The 15,466-nt window shown below is 55.6% G+C and overlaps 1 protein-coding gene across 4 annotated transcripts in view; it reads right to left on the bottom strand.

Annotated features, from left to right (window-relative positions):
- Positions 1 to 15,466, bottom strand: part of AKT2 (AKT serine/threonine kinase 2) — a 28,603-nt gene that overhangs the window by 6,854 nt on the left and 6,283 nt on the right. For all 4 annotated transcript variants that reach the window (XM_077318712.1, XM_077318714.1, XM_077318713.1 and 1 more), the window contains exons 3-8: positions 10,019 to 10,147; positions 6,802 to 6,913; positions 5,461 to 5,617; positions 1,052 to 1,183; positions 485 to 550; positions 308 to 376 (exon numbers count right to left, since the gene is read on the bottom strand). In XM_077318712.1, coding sequence (XP_077174827.1) covers positions 308 to 376; positions 485 to 550; positions 1,052 to 1,183; positions 5,461 to 5,617; positions 6,802 to 6,913; positions 10,019 to 10,147 — 665 coding nt within the window. The remainder of the gene's footprint in view (positions 1 to 307; positions 377 to 484; positions 551 to 1,051; positions 1,184 to 5,460; positions 5,618 to 6,801; positions 6,914 to 10,018; positions 10,148 to 15,466) is intronic.

The raw sequence follows: 15,466 nt of genomic DNA, 5'->3' as shown, positions 1-15,466 counted from the left end.
TGCAATTGTTAGAGGGTTAATGTTCACATGCTTTTATTTTCTAGCATTTTGTCTCAGGAAGAAAATTACTTCTTTTTTTCAGTAAAAGGTAATTTAGATCTCTGAAAGTTTTCTGCCTGGTTTGCTAGTCTTAATTCACTAAAAACATAACTCGCAATTCATTTGTGCTGGCAAAATAAAGAGTTGCAACCAATCTTAAATCTGACAGTTCTGAGAGATATTTGGGGCTAAACAGTTTAAACGGACAGTCCTTGGAGAACCACCCGGTCCAGAGCCACAATCCTGTCCCAGGAGGACCCCCACCTACCTCCCCTCCATTGGCGTACTCCATGACGAAGCACAGGCGGTCGTTGGTCTGGAACGCATATTTCAGTGCCTGGGGAGGGAAGGGAAGGAACTGGATCAGCGCTGAGAAACAACTTTGCCGCAGCTGGGGAAGGGGACGGAAACCGGCCCTTGCAACCCTCCTCCTCAATCCACGTACCGTGAGGAAGGGGTGTCTGGTGTTCTGCAAAACTCGGCTCTCCGTGACTGTGTGGGCCACCTCGTCCTGGGAGAGGGAGACACAGCATTGCCTGTCACTTGATCCACAGGCCTCATACCTGGCAAGCCACCAAAGGCAGACTTTGCTGATGCCAGCATCTCAGGCCCAGATGACGAACAAACACCCTGCTTGCAGGGGGGGGGGGCAATGCAACACACTCCCAGGGTAGGTTTTCTTAAAACACCCTTCTCCAACAGGGAGAGCCCTAAAAGGGATGCCAACTGGGCCACCAGAAGAGCAGTTTTCCTCAGCGGAGCAGCCAGCAGGACGGCCAGGTGTGCAGCCAAAGCTCACCCTTGCTGCTGAACCCGGGAGGCTGTTCTTGGACCTCCACCCAGGCAGCAGGGTTGAGCCACGCCCTCCCTGCAGGCAGAGCGCCTCACTTTCACCTCCTGAGCTTTCCAAGGGGCCCCTTGCTGCCGTTCACTGGACCCCCCCCCTCCCCGGCTGTGGCCAGGCCCGGTTTCCCTTCTCCCCAGTCCTCCCCACCCTGATGCTCAACCAGACCTTGGCGATTATGACTTCTTTGCGCAGAATCTTCATGGCATAGTAGCGCCCGGTGGCCTTCTCTCGCACCAAGATGACCTTCCCAAAAGTGCCCTTGCCCAGGAGCTTCAGGTAGTCGAAGTCGTTCATCGTCTGGGGAGGGAGGGAGGGAGCAGAGAGGAGGGGGTCAGGGGGCCTGCCAGCACACCAGCACCCACTTTTCCCCAGCCCAGATCCTGGGGGCCCAGCAAGCAGAACGAAACATTCGACCTGACCTTCTTCTCTTCAGTGAGGTGAAGACATCCAGGGTGGTTAGGCTGTGCCTCTGCTCGCCCAGGTAGACAGGGCAATGCCTAGGCAATTTTTGCTAAGCCTCCTCTTGAGTGACTACTGGGTCCAAGCCCTGCTGCATCCTTATGCTTGGCAGCATCCATCTTGCCCATGTGAACGTCCAACGCTCCCCTCTGCAAATGACCTTGCTTGGGTGGGAAGTGGATGACTTTACCCCGCTGAGGACAAGAGACCTTCAGGTAAGGTCCAACTTTTGGCTCTCCTTCAGTGGGGCCAAAGTCATCCAAGGTGGTCAGCAGTACTCAAGCTTACCCTGGGGTGGAATAGTGTTTCCATCATTCCACCTGCAGCCAAAGGCAGCCTCTTCCGAGTCCACCTGGCCAATATGGTACTGCTTGCCGAAGGCAGAAAATGATGGCTGTGCAGCTGACCTGCAAATACCTGAGACGGGAGCCCTGGCAGAGACAGCCATGGAGGAGGCGATGGCTCTAGTGGGGTGAGTGGCGATCTTCCCAAGCGGAAGCTCGCTAGGTGACTTGCATGCCTCGACCCAGAATGCAATGGTCAATGAGGAGACCTTCCTGCCTAGGTTTTGCATGCCATGCGGAATGAACAGAGTGTTTGAGAGCCTGAAAGCTGCCATCCGATAGAGACAGACTCGTTGTGCTCTACAAACATCCAGCTTGTGCCGCTCCTTCTCAACCGTATGCTGTGCTCTGGTGTAGAACGAGGACAGGACCACTGGGTGCTCCAAGTGAAACAGTGAGTTGACCCTGGGAATGAAGCTAGGAGTCCAACCTGAGCCCTTTAGAAAGGCAGGGAGTTCCTAGATGGCAGCGCTGCCAATTGCAACACCTGTCTGGCTGAAGTGACGGCGATAAAGGAGGCCACCTTCCATTTTAGGAAATTGAGTTGTGCCCTCTTAAGTGCCCGGAGCACAATGGGTAACCTCTATTTGGCCCCCTTAATGAAACGTCTGGAATGACAGAGAATTTGCTCTTCCAAATCCCAGGACTGCATTGAGAGCTTGTCTCCTCAGGATATTGGCCCAAACTCCCTGTTTCCATCCCTCAACAAGGAAGGCTAAGAGGTCTTTATAGGATGGGCAAAGAGGGTGGATGCCAGTCTTGGTGGCCCACCTGCTGAAGGCCTTCCAGGTGTGGTCATAGATGTGTTAGGTAGATGGCTGACAGGTCTGGAGCATCAGGCTGACGATCTTGGATGAAAATCCTAAAATTTTCAGTAGATGCTGTTCACCTTCCATGCCATTAGTTGAAGCCATGCTGGGTCTGGGTGTTGGGTGAGTCCCTGGAGCAGCAGTTCCTCATGTGCTGGTAAAGACCACGATTCCATCTCTAACATCTGGGCCAACCTGGAGACCCACAGGTGTCTGGGCCAGTGTGGAACAATGGAGATTACTCTGGCCCCTACTCTGCTGATGTTGCTCAGCACCTTATTGATGAGCTGTAGAGGGGGGGAAAGTGTACAGCGGACCCCGAGGCCATGGGTGTATGAGCGGGTCCTCACCCTCTGCCGCCTTGTCGCAGTAGAGTGCCAGAAACCTCCATGTTTGCATGTCGCTGGAGATTGCTAGAAGACACGAATCTAGAAGGATGTTGCTAGGAGAGCCAAATCTGGTTGCGATCTGGCCAAATATCCCCTGGTTGAGATGCCACTCCCCAAGCTCCAGACCCTGACGGCTCAGCCAGTCCATTTGCTGGTTTGCCTGGCCCTGCAGACGCTCTGCTTTTAAACCGATTTAAGCCCACTTGAGGAGGAGACAGGCTGTGACAGAACCAGCCCACTTTTGCCTTACAGGCCGTTCCGTCCTTGCCTGCCATTCTGGCAGGTTGCTAAATCCAGGCAGGTGGCAAAAGGGACTCTCTGGGTAGCTGCCACCACCACCTGGCTAAAGTACAGAGTCAATGCTGGGAAAGCCAGGCACCCCTAACTTCCCCTTTCACGCAGGTGAGGCCTTGCCTCTGTGGTCTTCCCATGGCCCCAACACCTGAACACTGTGGGGAATGAGTTACTGCAAAGATACACAACTTGGGGTCTTCCCTTTGCACTGGGGAGCTTTTCCGAGGTGGGGGAGCACTACGTGGATCAGAGAACCATGGCCCACTTCCAATTTATAAACAATTTATTATTAAAAGAACGAGGCTTAAAAAGCACATCTTTAGCACAGCACAGAGTTAAGTAAAAGAAGACAAAATAAACTGAGCAGGCTTTAGCACGTTTCATCTTCCATACCGCCTTTCCGCTGGTTGCAGGATGATTGTTCACCGGGGAACCGCACATTTCAGGGAGGAATTTGCAAGGCGGCTGCTAGCCAGCTTCTGGAGGTAGGCGACGCCATGTGGAGGGGCTGGAATTTGCTGCCTACCTTTGGGGGCTCTCTGGCTTCTGGGAAGAAGCAGCTCTCCCTCCCCCATTCCAGTCCAGGTACCTGCTTCCTGGGCAGGTCTATCAACATGTGAAAGGGACGGTGAAGGGAAGGGGGTCTTAGTAGCCCTTCTCTTCCCTTCAGCCCAGTGGGAAAAAACTGTCCTTTTGAAATAGCAGTGGAGGCATTTCGTCACAAAGGCATCCAGATAAAGCAATTGGGACTTCATCCCACCTTGTTGATTGATGTACACCTTCGTCATCATATTTTCTGAGCACACCAAGACACAACTGTCTTGAACTGGGTGCAGAAAGGCAAACAGCTGAAAGCTCTCGCCCAGGCTTTTTCAACCAGGATTTTGTGACAGCCCTGGAAAGGTTTCCTGAACGGGTGGGCGTTAATTCATTTTTAAAATTTGTTAAGCATTTATCAGGTGATACAACCATATACGGTCCTGTCAACCCCCCCCTCCCCAAATGGCCAATGATGGGCCTGCAGGGGGTGGGAAGGGGAGGAGCCCCGGGTGGTTATAAACGCAACCACCACATTCAGTACATGGTTTCTCGAAGCCTGAAGAATGTTTCTGGGGCTTCTCAAGGGTAAAGAAGTCGAGAAGGGCTGGGCTGGGCTAGCCAGTTGATGCTGTCTGGTCCTTCCTGGGATGAGCACTTTCCCTGAGCTGCCTGGCCCAGGCAGGGAGCTCCCCATCCTCGCTGGCTAGCACTGGGCGTCATGATGTCTTGGTTGCACGAAATCTGTGCCCTTCCCGAGATGCACATACTATGTCCACCAACAAAGCTCTGCACATTGGATTGCCAGTATCTGGGTCTTCCTGTTCCTTCTCTGGCAATGTCCTGAGGTAAGGCAGAAGGGACATTGTAGCTGTCTTGGGTGAAAACACACCCAGGGCACGACATCTATGGCAGAGGTCACCAGTCCAAGTCCTGCTACCAGACGCACCAGGTCTGCCTTTTTGCTTGCATGAAGTCTTGCTTCCGGAGGAGCGATCTTATGCCGTTTGTCTTCTGGCAGGAACACCTTTAGCAAGTGTGTGCTTATCCTGGCCCTAAGATGAGCCAGGTCCCTTGTAGGAGTCAAGGGTCTCTTGTCCACGTTAAGGAGGAAGTTGTGATCCTGTAGGAATGATACCATCCAGTGGGTGGACCACCTCACCATGGCCACCTCCTTTTCCCTCAACAAAAGATCGCGAGTGGCAGCCCAAACGCTGCGCTTCGTGGAAGAAGCAAAGCGACCTTCAGGAATCTTCATGTAGGTCCACGGATGTCTGCATGTCCACAGCCTGCAGAACTTCCTGGAGGTATCGCAGAGATTCCCTTCTGAATCGGCTCTTCTTCACCCGCAGACTGAGACCCCGGAGGTTCAGTCCCACCAGCTGCCTTAACCCCTTCTCCTGGCCTTCTCTCCCATGCCCTGGAAATGCTGGGCACCTGAGGAATTTCGCTGGGAAGGCCCTTGCCTTCCCTTGGTAATAATCCTTTCTCTCTTTTTCATTTGTTGGGGTTAAACTTTTGAAAACCTAGACTAGGAGCAGGGCTCTGGTCTTCCTACCGGAGCAGTAGGGCAACTGCAAGGTCACTCAATGGTCACTCAAGAAGCAGCTTAGCAAACATTTGCATGTGTATTGCCTGAGCGAGCAGAGGCATGACTTAACCATCCTGGATGACTTCGCCCCACTGAAGGAGAAGAGGCACTGCTCATCAGGCCTCCGTTCCTCCCCCCAGCAGCCTCTCACCGCCTTGGCCCGGGCCTGCGTCACGGCCACCACTTCCATCTCCTCCGCCCCGGTGCTACCCCCAGGAGAGCCGCCCTGGTAGTCCATCTGGTCCTCTTCCGGCTCCTGGTTCTTCAGGCTGTTGGCGACCATCTGAATGGCACGGATCCACTCCTCGCTGCAGACAACACAAGAGGGTTACGGACTCTGGCAGCCACACAGGGGACAGCAAGCCCTCTGCCCAACAAAGCACAGCTAAGCTGCAGGGCTCCACAGATGGGCTGGACTAGAACTGCTGGCTTCTCGTGTGCTCTGCTTTTCACTACCTGGTAGAGCAGCTGACAATGGCCTACCCTCCTGTCCCCACAAGACACCCAGTGGTGTAGATTAAGCTGAGAGAGCCCTGAGAGAGCTGTGACTGGCCCACAGTGGAGGAGGAGTGGGGAATAAAACCCAGTTCTCCAGATTAGAGTCTGCTGCTCTTAACTACAACGGCACTCTGACTCTAGCATGACAGGCCCCTCCATGGCTTCTACCATCACCACCACCAGCACCTGCCTACACAGAGATCTGAATTTCTGGGTGCTGGGAACCAACATGGGATGTAGAAGGAGCTGCTCCGGCCGCCCTGTGCTGGGGAATGGCTGCATGCCACTCCAGAGAACTGAGGCTGCCCTTGCTGCAGGAAGAGCCCCAGCTGATGGCTCAGGCATGCTTCCCTGGTCCCCCCACAGAGCCACACCTGTTGATGGCCCAGGGCCTGGTCTGGGCGTTTTGGGTTCATTTGCCTAGTGGGCAGTACCCAAATAGAGTGACCACTAGACTGGAAAACCTTTTATGATTTTATTCAACTGCAGAAGAACAAAATGACACAGGAGGGTTGGTCCCAAAAGGGCCTGTGCGTCGAACAATATACATGAAATTATATAACTTTTCACTGGAGGTGGGTAAAGGTGATGCCCCTACGGGTCAAGCCAATAACCTAAGGTCTCCACCCTTTGCACATCCCCCCCAGACCACCCTTTGCCCTTTTGCAAAGTCACTGGAAAGGCCCCAAAAGGCAATTTTCCATTCCTCCCAGCCCTCCGCCCGACTCCAGTGGTTTAGGATCAACAATTCTAGTTACTTCCCCTGGCCTTGGAAATCGGCCAGCCCAGTACAGCAACATTGGCACCATTTGGCAGCATTTCGAGAGATGCTCAAGTACATCCTCCTCCCAATTAAGACAGAGTTCCAGAAGCTAAGTGACAGGGACAAAACATTACAGAACTTTGCATGGTCACAAACAATGTTTAACCACTGAATGGGCATTTTAGGAACTGCAGCAAAGTTCAAACTCTCCTCCATCACCATCCCGCTCACCGTTCATCGGGGGAGTCTACGTGGAAAGTCCGCTCAATCACAGTCGTCCACTGCAGGCAGCGGATTATGAAAGTGTTGGGCCGGGGGCGCTCTGCCTTCATGAGCTGGCATTCTGTGAAGCGGGAAGAAGAAAGAAGAAGAAGAAAGAAGAAAGAAGGAGGAGGAGGAGCATGGAATCAAACGCAGTTCTTCAGATTAGAGTCCAGGAAGGGCCCATTACCTACTCCTTACTGAGATCCCCCGCTGGGTCAGAGCCATGGTGCAGCATCCTGATCCACACAATGACTGGAGGGGGACTCTTCCCTGCAAGTTCTACTGGCCAAAGCCTCCCTCCCCCAGCCTTTGCAGGGAGCTCCAGGTGCTAGGTCAGTCTTTGGGGGCAATTCAGGGCAGCCCCCTCTCCCTGCGAGGATCCCTGAACCCTTGCTGTCCTTTCCCTTCTGAGCCACCATGCGCACTCTGGAGGGCAAAGCAGAGCCCAGGGACAAATCACTGGGGACCATTATTATTAGATTCATTTCCCTCCGCTATCAGCAAAGCCATCTCGCAGCGGGTTACACAACAGTAAAACCCAACATGAAATATCAACAATCCGCCATTAAAAATATATCCCGGTGACGAAAACCCTACCTTTCCTCCCCCAGTCCAGATAGCTCCCTCCCTGTGCCTCATGTGCCAGCAATCCACTACCAGAAGATGATCTAACCTGGAAGGGCCCATCTGGTCTCCCCTGCCCTGCCCTCAACTGAAGACCAGAAGAGCTCCGTCCCACAGGCCCTGTGGGACACAGAGAGCTCCTGCAGGGTCCTCAGTTCTTCCGGGAGCTCATTCTACCAGGCCAGGGCCAGGCCAGGCCAGGCGAACCTTCCCAGCGCTGAGTACCATTGAAAGGTGGCCCTTTCAATGACCATACCCAGAAATGCAGGATGCGAGACTGGGCGGTAGCTGGCTGGGTCCCGCGGGTTCCGTGATGGTTTCTGAAGGAGAGGGTGACCCAGTGCCTCCTTCAGCTGCTCTGGAAACTCCCTGCTAGACAGGGAGAGGTTGATAATATCCCACCAGTGGGCCTCCTATCCGCTGGCCACCACCTTCACGTAGCCAAGAGGGGCAGGGACCCAAGGGGCAAGTGGCTGCCCTCGCTGACCCCAGTAACTTGTCCAGTTTGGTCACCTCCCAAGGCGGCCAAGAGACCTCCAGTTCCCTACCTGTATCATCCAAAGCGGGCAGAGCAACAAGACTTTTATCTGCAAAAAAGCTCGCTAAAGCCTCACAGCTAAGGACTAATTTACTAGTATTTTGGGGCCCCTCCTCGAGGTCGGCGAGCATCCGAACCACCCTAAACAATTGTGCCGGGCAAGAGCACGTGGACGCAATTCCCATGGTGAAAAAATCTCATTTCACCACTTTCACTGCCATCTCATGCGCCCTCCTAAGCATGCAATAAGATGTTCTTGTCGCCTTGTCACGAGTTTTCCGCCACACTCGCTCCAGTCGTCTCGCTTCCCCTTTCCTCTCCTGAAGCTCCCTGGTATAACAAGGAGACCATTTGAGCTGAGGACGGAGAGGACTAGGGGTGATCTCATCTATGGCCACCAACAGACAGGACTGCCAGTCCTCCACCAAGGCCATCAACGAGTCACCAGGAGGGATCGGGTACCGCAGGCTAACATGCGCCTGTTGCCCAAACAGAGAAGGGGTGGAATCTTGAGCCGGGCGCGCAGGGCAAAGTGGTCTGACCGTCCAATGCTGACACACTCCACTCCAGAGATCACCAGCACCGGGAGAGTCCTGAAGGAGAAAGCCCCCCGGACAAGAATACCCCCCACCCCCACCCCCACCATGGAGCCAAGACTGGCAGGGAACCCGGGCAGGGTTAGTTCTTTCAGGGTCATTGTTTCGCCCTCCCATGCCCAGGTCAACCCCAGACCCTGCGAAATAGTCAGGCAGAATGGAGGTCTTGTTCTTAATCAACCTGGCATTGCACAGCACCAGAGTCGGTTCCTCCTTAGCCTCCACCCTCAGAAATGCAGGGATGGGATGGAGGTGCATCTGGGCCCACGTCCGAGGCCCACCCAGGTCCGCACAGCTCCCAGCCTCTTCCCTTGTCCAACTCCCTCCTCCACGATATCCCCCTTGGCCATGCTCCTGTCCTATCCACTTGGCCTGTCCTCTGGCATGCTCCTTGTGGAAGGGGTGGCCGACCCCACCAATCCCTCCACTAGCCCTAGACCCCAGCTGCCATATATAAACCCATGCCCTCCCTCCGTATCCCTCCCCCTCCCAGACCTAATCCCTAACAACTGGCTCAGCCCCTGGAGGGTTTAGGGCCAGGATTCCACCTAACCAACAGGGGTTCTCTTAGTCTCCCCCCCCCTCCCCAGCACCCCACCCCTGCTTAACGGGCTGTCTCTCCCAACATGCTACTTCAGGAGCCAGCACAGCCTCAATATATTATTTCCGGGCTTCAGACCGGCATACAATCCAGGGACGGGCCGTGGACACGAGATGCTGCTCCTGGGCTGTTCCCTCCAGTCACCACCAGATGTCACTGGAGGTCTTGTCCCCAGCTCTCTCTCCTCCGGGATCTCTGGCTGGATCTTCAGGCTGGGAGGTGAGCTGGTCACAAGAGGAGCTGGCTTTTTATACCCAGCTTTTCACTTCCTGAAGGAGTTTCTAAGCAGCTTACCGACACCTTTCCCTTTCTCTCCCCATAACACACACCCTGTGAGAGAGGTGAGGCTGAGAGAGCTCTGAGAGAACTGTTCTACAAGAACAGCTCTCAGAGAACTGCGAGAGGCTCAAGGCCACGTAGCTGGCTGCACACAGAGGGGGAGGAGGAGTGGGGAATCAAACCCAGTTGGCCAGCTTAGAAACTGCTACTCTTTAACCACGACACCATGCTAGCCTCACAGGGCATTTGGAGGGGGGCTGGGAAACATAAGGGGGGGGGGGGCTGGAGTAACTCTCTGGTCCTGCTGGAAAGCCACCCCCACTCCCCCCATACAACACAGCCTTCTCCTGGCCCCAACCTCGGGTCTCCCAAGGCCAGCCCTGCCTCCTATCCCAGGTCTCTGGTTCCTGAAATTGGAGAAGCCACCAGGGACTGAACAGGGAACCTTCAGCCTGCCAAGCAGAGGTTGTCTCCCTGCCACACAGCTGTTCCCTCCTTGGCCGCTGAGATCCAGAACACGGCCAGAGGCGACCTTGCGCAACGCACCTGCCACAGAGAAGTCGTTCAGAGGGGGCAAGCTGTGCTCAGACGTTTCAGGTTTCTCCTTGTACCCAATGAAGGACCCGTCGCTCTTCAGCAGGAAGTACCTGGGCCGCCATGTTTTGATGTATTCACCTGGAAAGCACAAGGGTTGGGGGCAAAGCACTGTTCAGAGAGGTCCTTGCAGCTTTTTCTGAGGGAGGGGGCAAAATGGAAGGGGGCAGCAGGCCAAGGACTGGCTTAGAAACAGGGCCTGGTTCTGATTACCCCACTGGGGGAGGGGAGGACCCTAGGCAACACTTGCCTGCCCCCCTGATCCGACGTGTCAAGCAGCTTGGGGTGCAGGGGCATCTAGGCCAGACTGGGCCACATGATCTTGGTTCACATTTCAGCAGCCAGCCCTGTTGCCTGAGGAAGGGGAGAGGAGAAGGGGGGCCCACACAGAAGCTTCCCAGATACTTCTTAAAGCCCAGACTGAACTTTTCATGGCCAACCCCCCCCCCCCCCCCCGAGCTGCAACCCAAATTACAACTGGGGCTTAGTTCCTCTCCACCTTGACCTGGCCAAGTTCTTCTCTGAAACCAGAAAAGCAACCAAGAAGAATCTGCCCGCAGACCCTTGGGGACTCTGGTCATCCCTGTCCACAGCCCACATTTCGTCCACACATTTTGTGTTCTCTGGGCAAGGCTGGGGGCAAGTTGTGCTTCTCTCTGAGGACCAAAATAGCCGCAGGCAGGCCTGGAGACCACCAGCTGCCGTCTATATTTGTCTGCAGGGAGAAGGAATGTGCTGGAAGGAGCCCCAGCCCAAGGGGGGGGGGGCTCACAGGGCACCAGCTCAGGGCACAACAGAGACTGAGGAGAGGAGAACCAAGCAGGGGGGACCAAGTCACATTCTGGAACTGTGCAGCCTGGTCATGACTCCAGGGGAACCACTCGTCATGGAATCATAGACTCACGGGGCTGGAATGGACCTCCAGGGCCATCTAATCCAACCCCCTGCACCATGCAGGAAATTCACAATAACCTGCCCACTGCAGTGACCCCCAACTCCATGCCTGGATAATGCCCCCCCCCCCCTTTCACAGAAAAGAAACCAGAATCTCTGGATAGTCTGGCTGGAGGAAATTCACCTACTGAACCCAAAGGGGTGACCAGCATTTCCCTGGGCATGCAAGGAAGGGCCGCAAGAGCCAAGCACCCACACCACCCTTTCTGCCTGTCCACTCACCATATGCCTATATTTTATTCAAGTTTGGGCAGATGTCCCGATATCAACTCATGGCTAAAAATTAGTGAGATTCTTCATTTATCTATCCTTAACACTATTTCGCTCCCTTATATATTTGGCAAACAGCCTCCTGGGAGGAGACTGTCTGGGCCCTGTCCGTCCAGGTCCACCCTGATTGGCCCTCCCCCACCAGCTCCCACCCTCCCTCCTTGCCTGCTAGAAGTCTTGTGGCTGCGGCCTCTGTTGTCGCCCACGAGGAGAGAGGCAGCGGCAGGGCTTTGTGGCCCGCAGGTACGTTCCTGCTGGGAGGGAGCGGGGGGGGGGGTTTGCAGCCTCCCTGCGGGCCACAAACCCTGTCGCCACCAGCGGTGGGGAGGGGGGCTTTCCACTCCCTTTAGCCCGCTTTGTGGGCCAAAGGAAACCGCAGCCACCCTCTCACGCCCTCCTGCCTGCCGCCTTTTTAAAATGGGCTTTGATACTAGTGGCCGACCCCACCAATCCCTCCACTAGCCCTAGACCCCAGCTGCCATATATAAACCCATGCCCTCCCTCCGTATCCCTCCCCCTCCCAGACAGAGTTATACCCAGGAAGCATCTGTAAACCGCTCCACGGTTATTAAATAAAAGAGTAAGGGCAAGTTGGGAGGAGTTAGGGCGGACTCTGTCCGGGATAAAAACTCAGAGGGGCGAATCAGGAGCCGCTTCCGAGTGTCAATCCTGGACCAAGGAGCGCCTCCCCATTGCCTCCTTGGTCGCCATAGACTATGCATCACTGCGGGGAAAGGAGCAGGGACGCCACTCCTTTCCAGCCGCACAACATCCCAACTTGCCGCCAAAGGGCCTGGGACACCGCACCCCTTTGCCGCCGCCCCTCGCCGCTGCTGGCCAGAGCTTCTCCATCCACAACGTCGCTTTCTGGCCGCTGCCGCTCCCAGACGCGGCTCCCCCAGCGTTGCCGTCCTTCCCTGATGAACCTGCCTCCCGCCGTGGGCCTGTCGATACCGTAGCCGAGCCGCTCTGCCGCCACCACCACCACCACAGCTGCCCCGCCACCCCCCGCGGCGCACCACGTGCCCGCCTGCCTAAGGACCGCCCGCCAAACTGCATCCCCGCAGCTCCCAGCCGCTGAGCAGCCGCCAGCGGCGAAGGCAGGTAGGCCACTTCCAGCCCCGGCCCCACTGAGGCCTTCCGCGATCCGGGGGGGGGAAGCCTTCTGCCGCCCCACGGCCCCTGAAGCCGTTGGGAGTCGCCGGGGGGGGGGGGGGGAAGCCGCGTCCATCTAGCGCCCATTTTATTTCAAAATAAAATGGGCTTTAGTAGTGGAATAATAATACAAAGCCTGGAGCCCAGCAGGTGCAGGCAGTTATGCAGGCAGTTTTGGCCTTCCCCCTCAATGCTCCCATCTAAGTTTCCAATCCACTCAGTCACAGCTGGGGAGACCTCCATCACATCTGCCAGGAAAGCATGACTCTTGCATCCCTACAAGCAGCATAAAGGGAAACAAAAACCCAACCTGAAAAACAGGCGTGAACCAAAAAGGCTAGGGATAAAACCAATTATAGAAAAATATGAATAATGTATTTTTGGAGCTCAAATGTTTATAAATCATAAAAGAATATCTATTCCACACATGTAAAACCTCTAAGGGAGTATACCCATACGGCCTGATTGTAAAATCTCAATCCTCTGGAGCTCTGGAAAGAGAATGCAGTCTGTGCAATTCTCTTGCCTCCTCGCGGGGCACCTTAGAGAACCCTTTGGGCTGCCAGGCCATCGTAGGCTCTCCGAGCAGCACGGCACACACGGAAACGGCACAGGGAGGATCCTGAACAAAGCCGACCGAGTTACTAGCAGGCCTCAATTGCAATGTTAAATTTGGGGTTTTATGTATTTTATGGATTCTGCGTTATGCTTTATTTTTTATTTTATTACTAATAATAAATAATTACTGTGATAATTTACAGAATTCATACCATGCCCTGTATGCAGCCAAGGCAGCTAAGAATTCGAAACATACAAATGTGCTAAAGGAATCACATCCAGAGCTGCTGGAAGGGATCCCAAAGGCCCGTCCAAACCAGCCCCACCTTCTCAGGGACTTATAAACCACACACTCTGCCCGGAAGGGTGCTCAGCCAATCTACTCCCCAAAATATCCAACAGAGACTCCACTTCCACCCGAGATGGCCTGGGCCAGCAGTTCTCAGCCCAGGGATTGCGACCCCCTGAGGGGCCGTTTGGCTTTTCCCGGGGGATCAAGGCGGCAGCTGGCCTTCGGAGCTCACGGAGGTGGCAGGGAGGAGTCCAGCGTCATGGTGCCGCTGCTACCGCCGCCTCTCCTGTGACACTAGCCCCCTCAGTACCATCTTGGCAAGCTCTGAGGCAGTGCAAAGGAGGCCAGCGCCATGCCGCCACTGCCGCTCTGGCTGCCTCCGCCACCGCTCCCCCCCCCCCAGAGAGAGAGTGACGGCAGCATCTGCGCATGCGTGCCACCGTGTGAGTGCGGACACCCCAACTAGGCTTGTGCGATTCGGCCGCCGAAGCCTAACCCCAACCCTGCTGTAGGGGTTGCAGAGTGGTGGTGGTTGAGAACCGCTGGCCTAGACCATCCACCAACAGTCCTCACCATCAGAAAACGCTTTCTAATATTTAAGTGGAACCTGTTTTCCCGTAATCCGAACCCACTGCTCCTCATCTCAGTCTCTAAAACTGCAGTAAACAAGCTGTCCCCCTCTTCAATATGGCTGCTCTTTATTATTATTATTATTATTATTATTATTATTATTATTATTATTATTATTATTATTTACCGCCACTCCCCGTAGGCTCGTGGCGGGTCACAATAGTTTTATCCCCATTAAAATACCCATTAAAAGACTTTAAAAACAATCCCAACATGGCGGAAGCTCTCCTTATTCCTATCCCCTGCTATCAAAGCGGCAGGGGGGGTGGGGGGGAGATCTAACTTACTAGGTCCGGGGGAGGGGGGGGAATCATTCGCTAGCCCCGGCCTCAACCAAAAACCTGGCGAAAGCACTCTGTCTTGCAGGCCCTGCGGAAAGCTGGTAAATCCCGCAGGGCCCGCAGCTCACCCGGGAGCTCGTTCTACCAGGTAGGAGCCAGGACCGAAAAGGCCCTGGCCCTGGTTGAGGCCAGGCGTGCTTCTCTAGGTCCAGGAACAACCAGGAGATTCTCCCCCGCAGAGCGTAGAGCCTTGCGGGGGGGCATAGGGCGACAGGCGGTCCCTCAGGTACTTGGTTCCCAACCCACGTATGGCCTTAAATGTCAAAACCAGAACCTTGAACCTGATCCGGGCAGCAATTGGCAACCAATGCAGCTGCCTCAGCACAGGCTGGATGTGGGCCCTCCAAGGTGTGCCAGTGAGGACCCGAGCAGCTGCATTTTGCACTAGCTGGAGTTTCCAGATCAGAGACAAGGGTAGGCCGGCGTAGAGCGAGTTACAGAAATCTATTCTGGAGGTGACTGTCGCATGGATCACTGTAGCCAAGTGGTCAGGGGACAGGTAGGGCACTAGTAGTCGGGCCTGGCAAAGATAGAAAAACGCCTGGCCCGCTACTCTCTTGACCTGAGCCTCCATGGTCAGGGAGGTATCGATGGTCCCCCCCCCAGATTCCTGGCCTGGGGCGCAATGGTGAGTTGTGCTCCTGCAAGGGGGGGTAGCCGCGCTGCCTGGTCCTGCCCTCTGCCTCCCAGCCACAGGACCTCCGTCTTGGAGGGGTTCCGTTACAAATGACTCTGCTCGAACCAGCCTTGCTGCCGCCATTCGCCCGCTCGCTCGCCATGCACCAGCCACCTCGCCGCCGCCCTCCAGCTCCAGCCGCACCTGCACCCGCCGCCGCCTGCTGTCGCGCCTCACTACCCCATGACTCCACAAAGCCGCCCGCCGCTGGGAGCGCCCGCAGCCATCACCCCCCACACCTACACGCGGCCACGTCCCCGCTCCCGCCCGTCGCCCAAACGCTGCCGTCATCACCCCCACGCACTCAGGAACGGCCGCCTCCAACCCATCCACCCAGCCCACACGCCACCCGAACCTCACCCGGCCGCGACAGAGGACCTGCCCCGAGCCCCAAGCCTACCTCCTGCCCTCCGAGCCCGCAACCAGCCTCCCGCCCGCTCCATGCTCCTGCCTGACCTCCAACAAACAGGTAGGACACGGCCCGGCCTGTCCATTCGCGGCCTCTTCACTGGCCGCCCACCGCC

Source organism: Paroedura picta, unplaced genomic scaffold (genome assembly GCF_049243985.1).
Source record: "Paroedura picta isolate Pp20150507F unplaced genomic scaffold, Ppicta_v3.0 Ppicta_v3_sca21, whole genome shotgun sequence".
NCBI classification, from domain to species: Eukaryota; Metazoa; Chordata; class Lepidosauria; order Squamata; family Gekkonidae; genus Paroedura; species Paroedura picta.
Note: the sequence above shows the minus strand (reverse complement) of the source record. Positions and strands in the feature narration are given on the sequence as shown.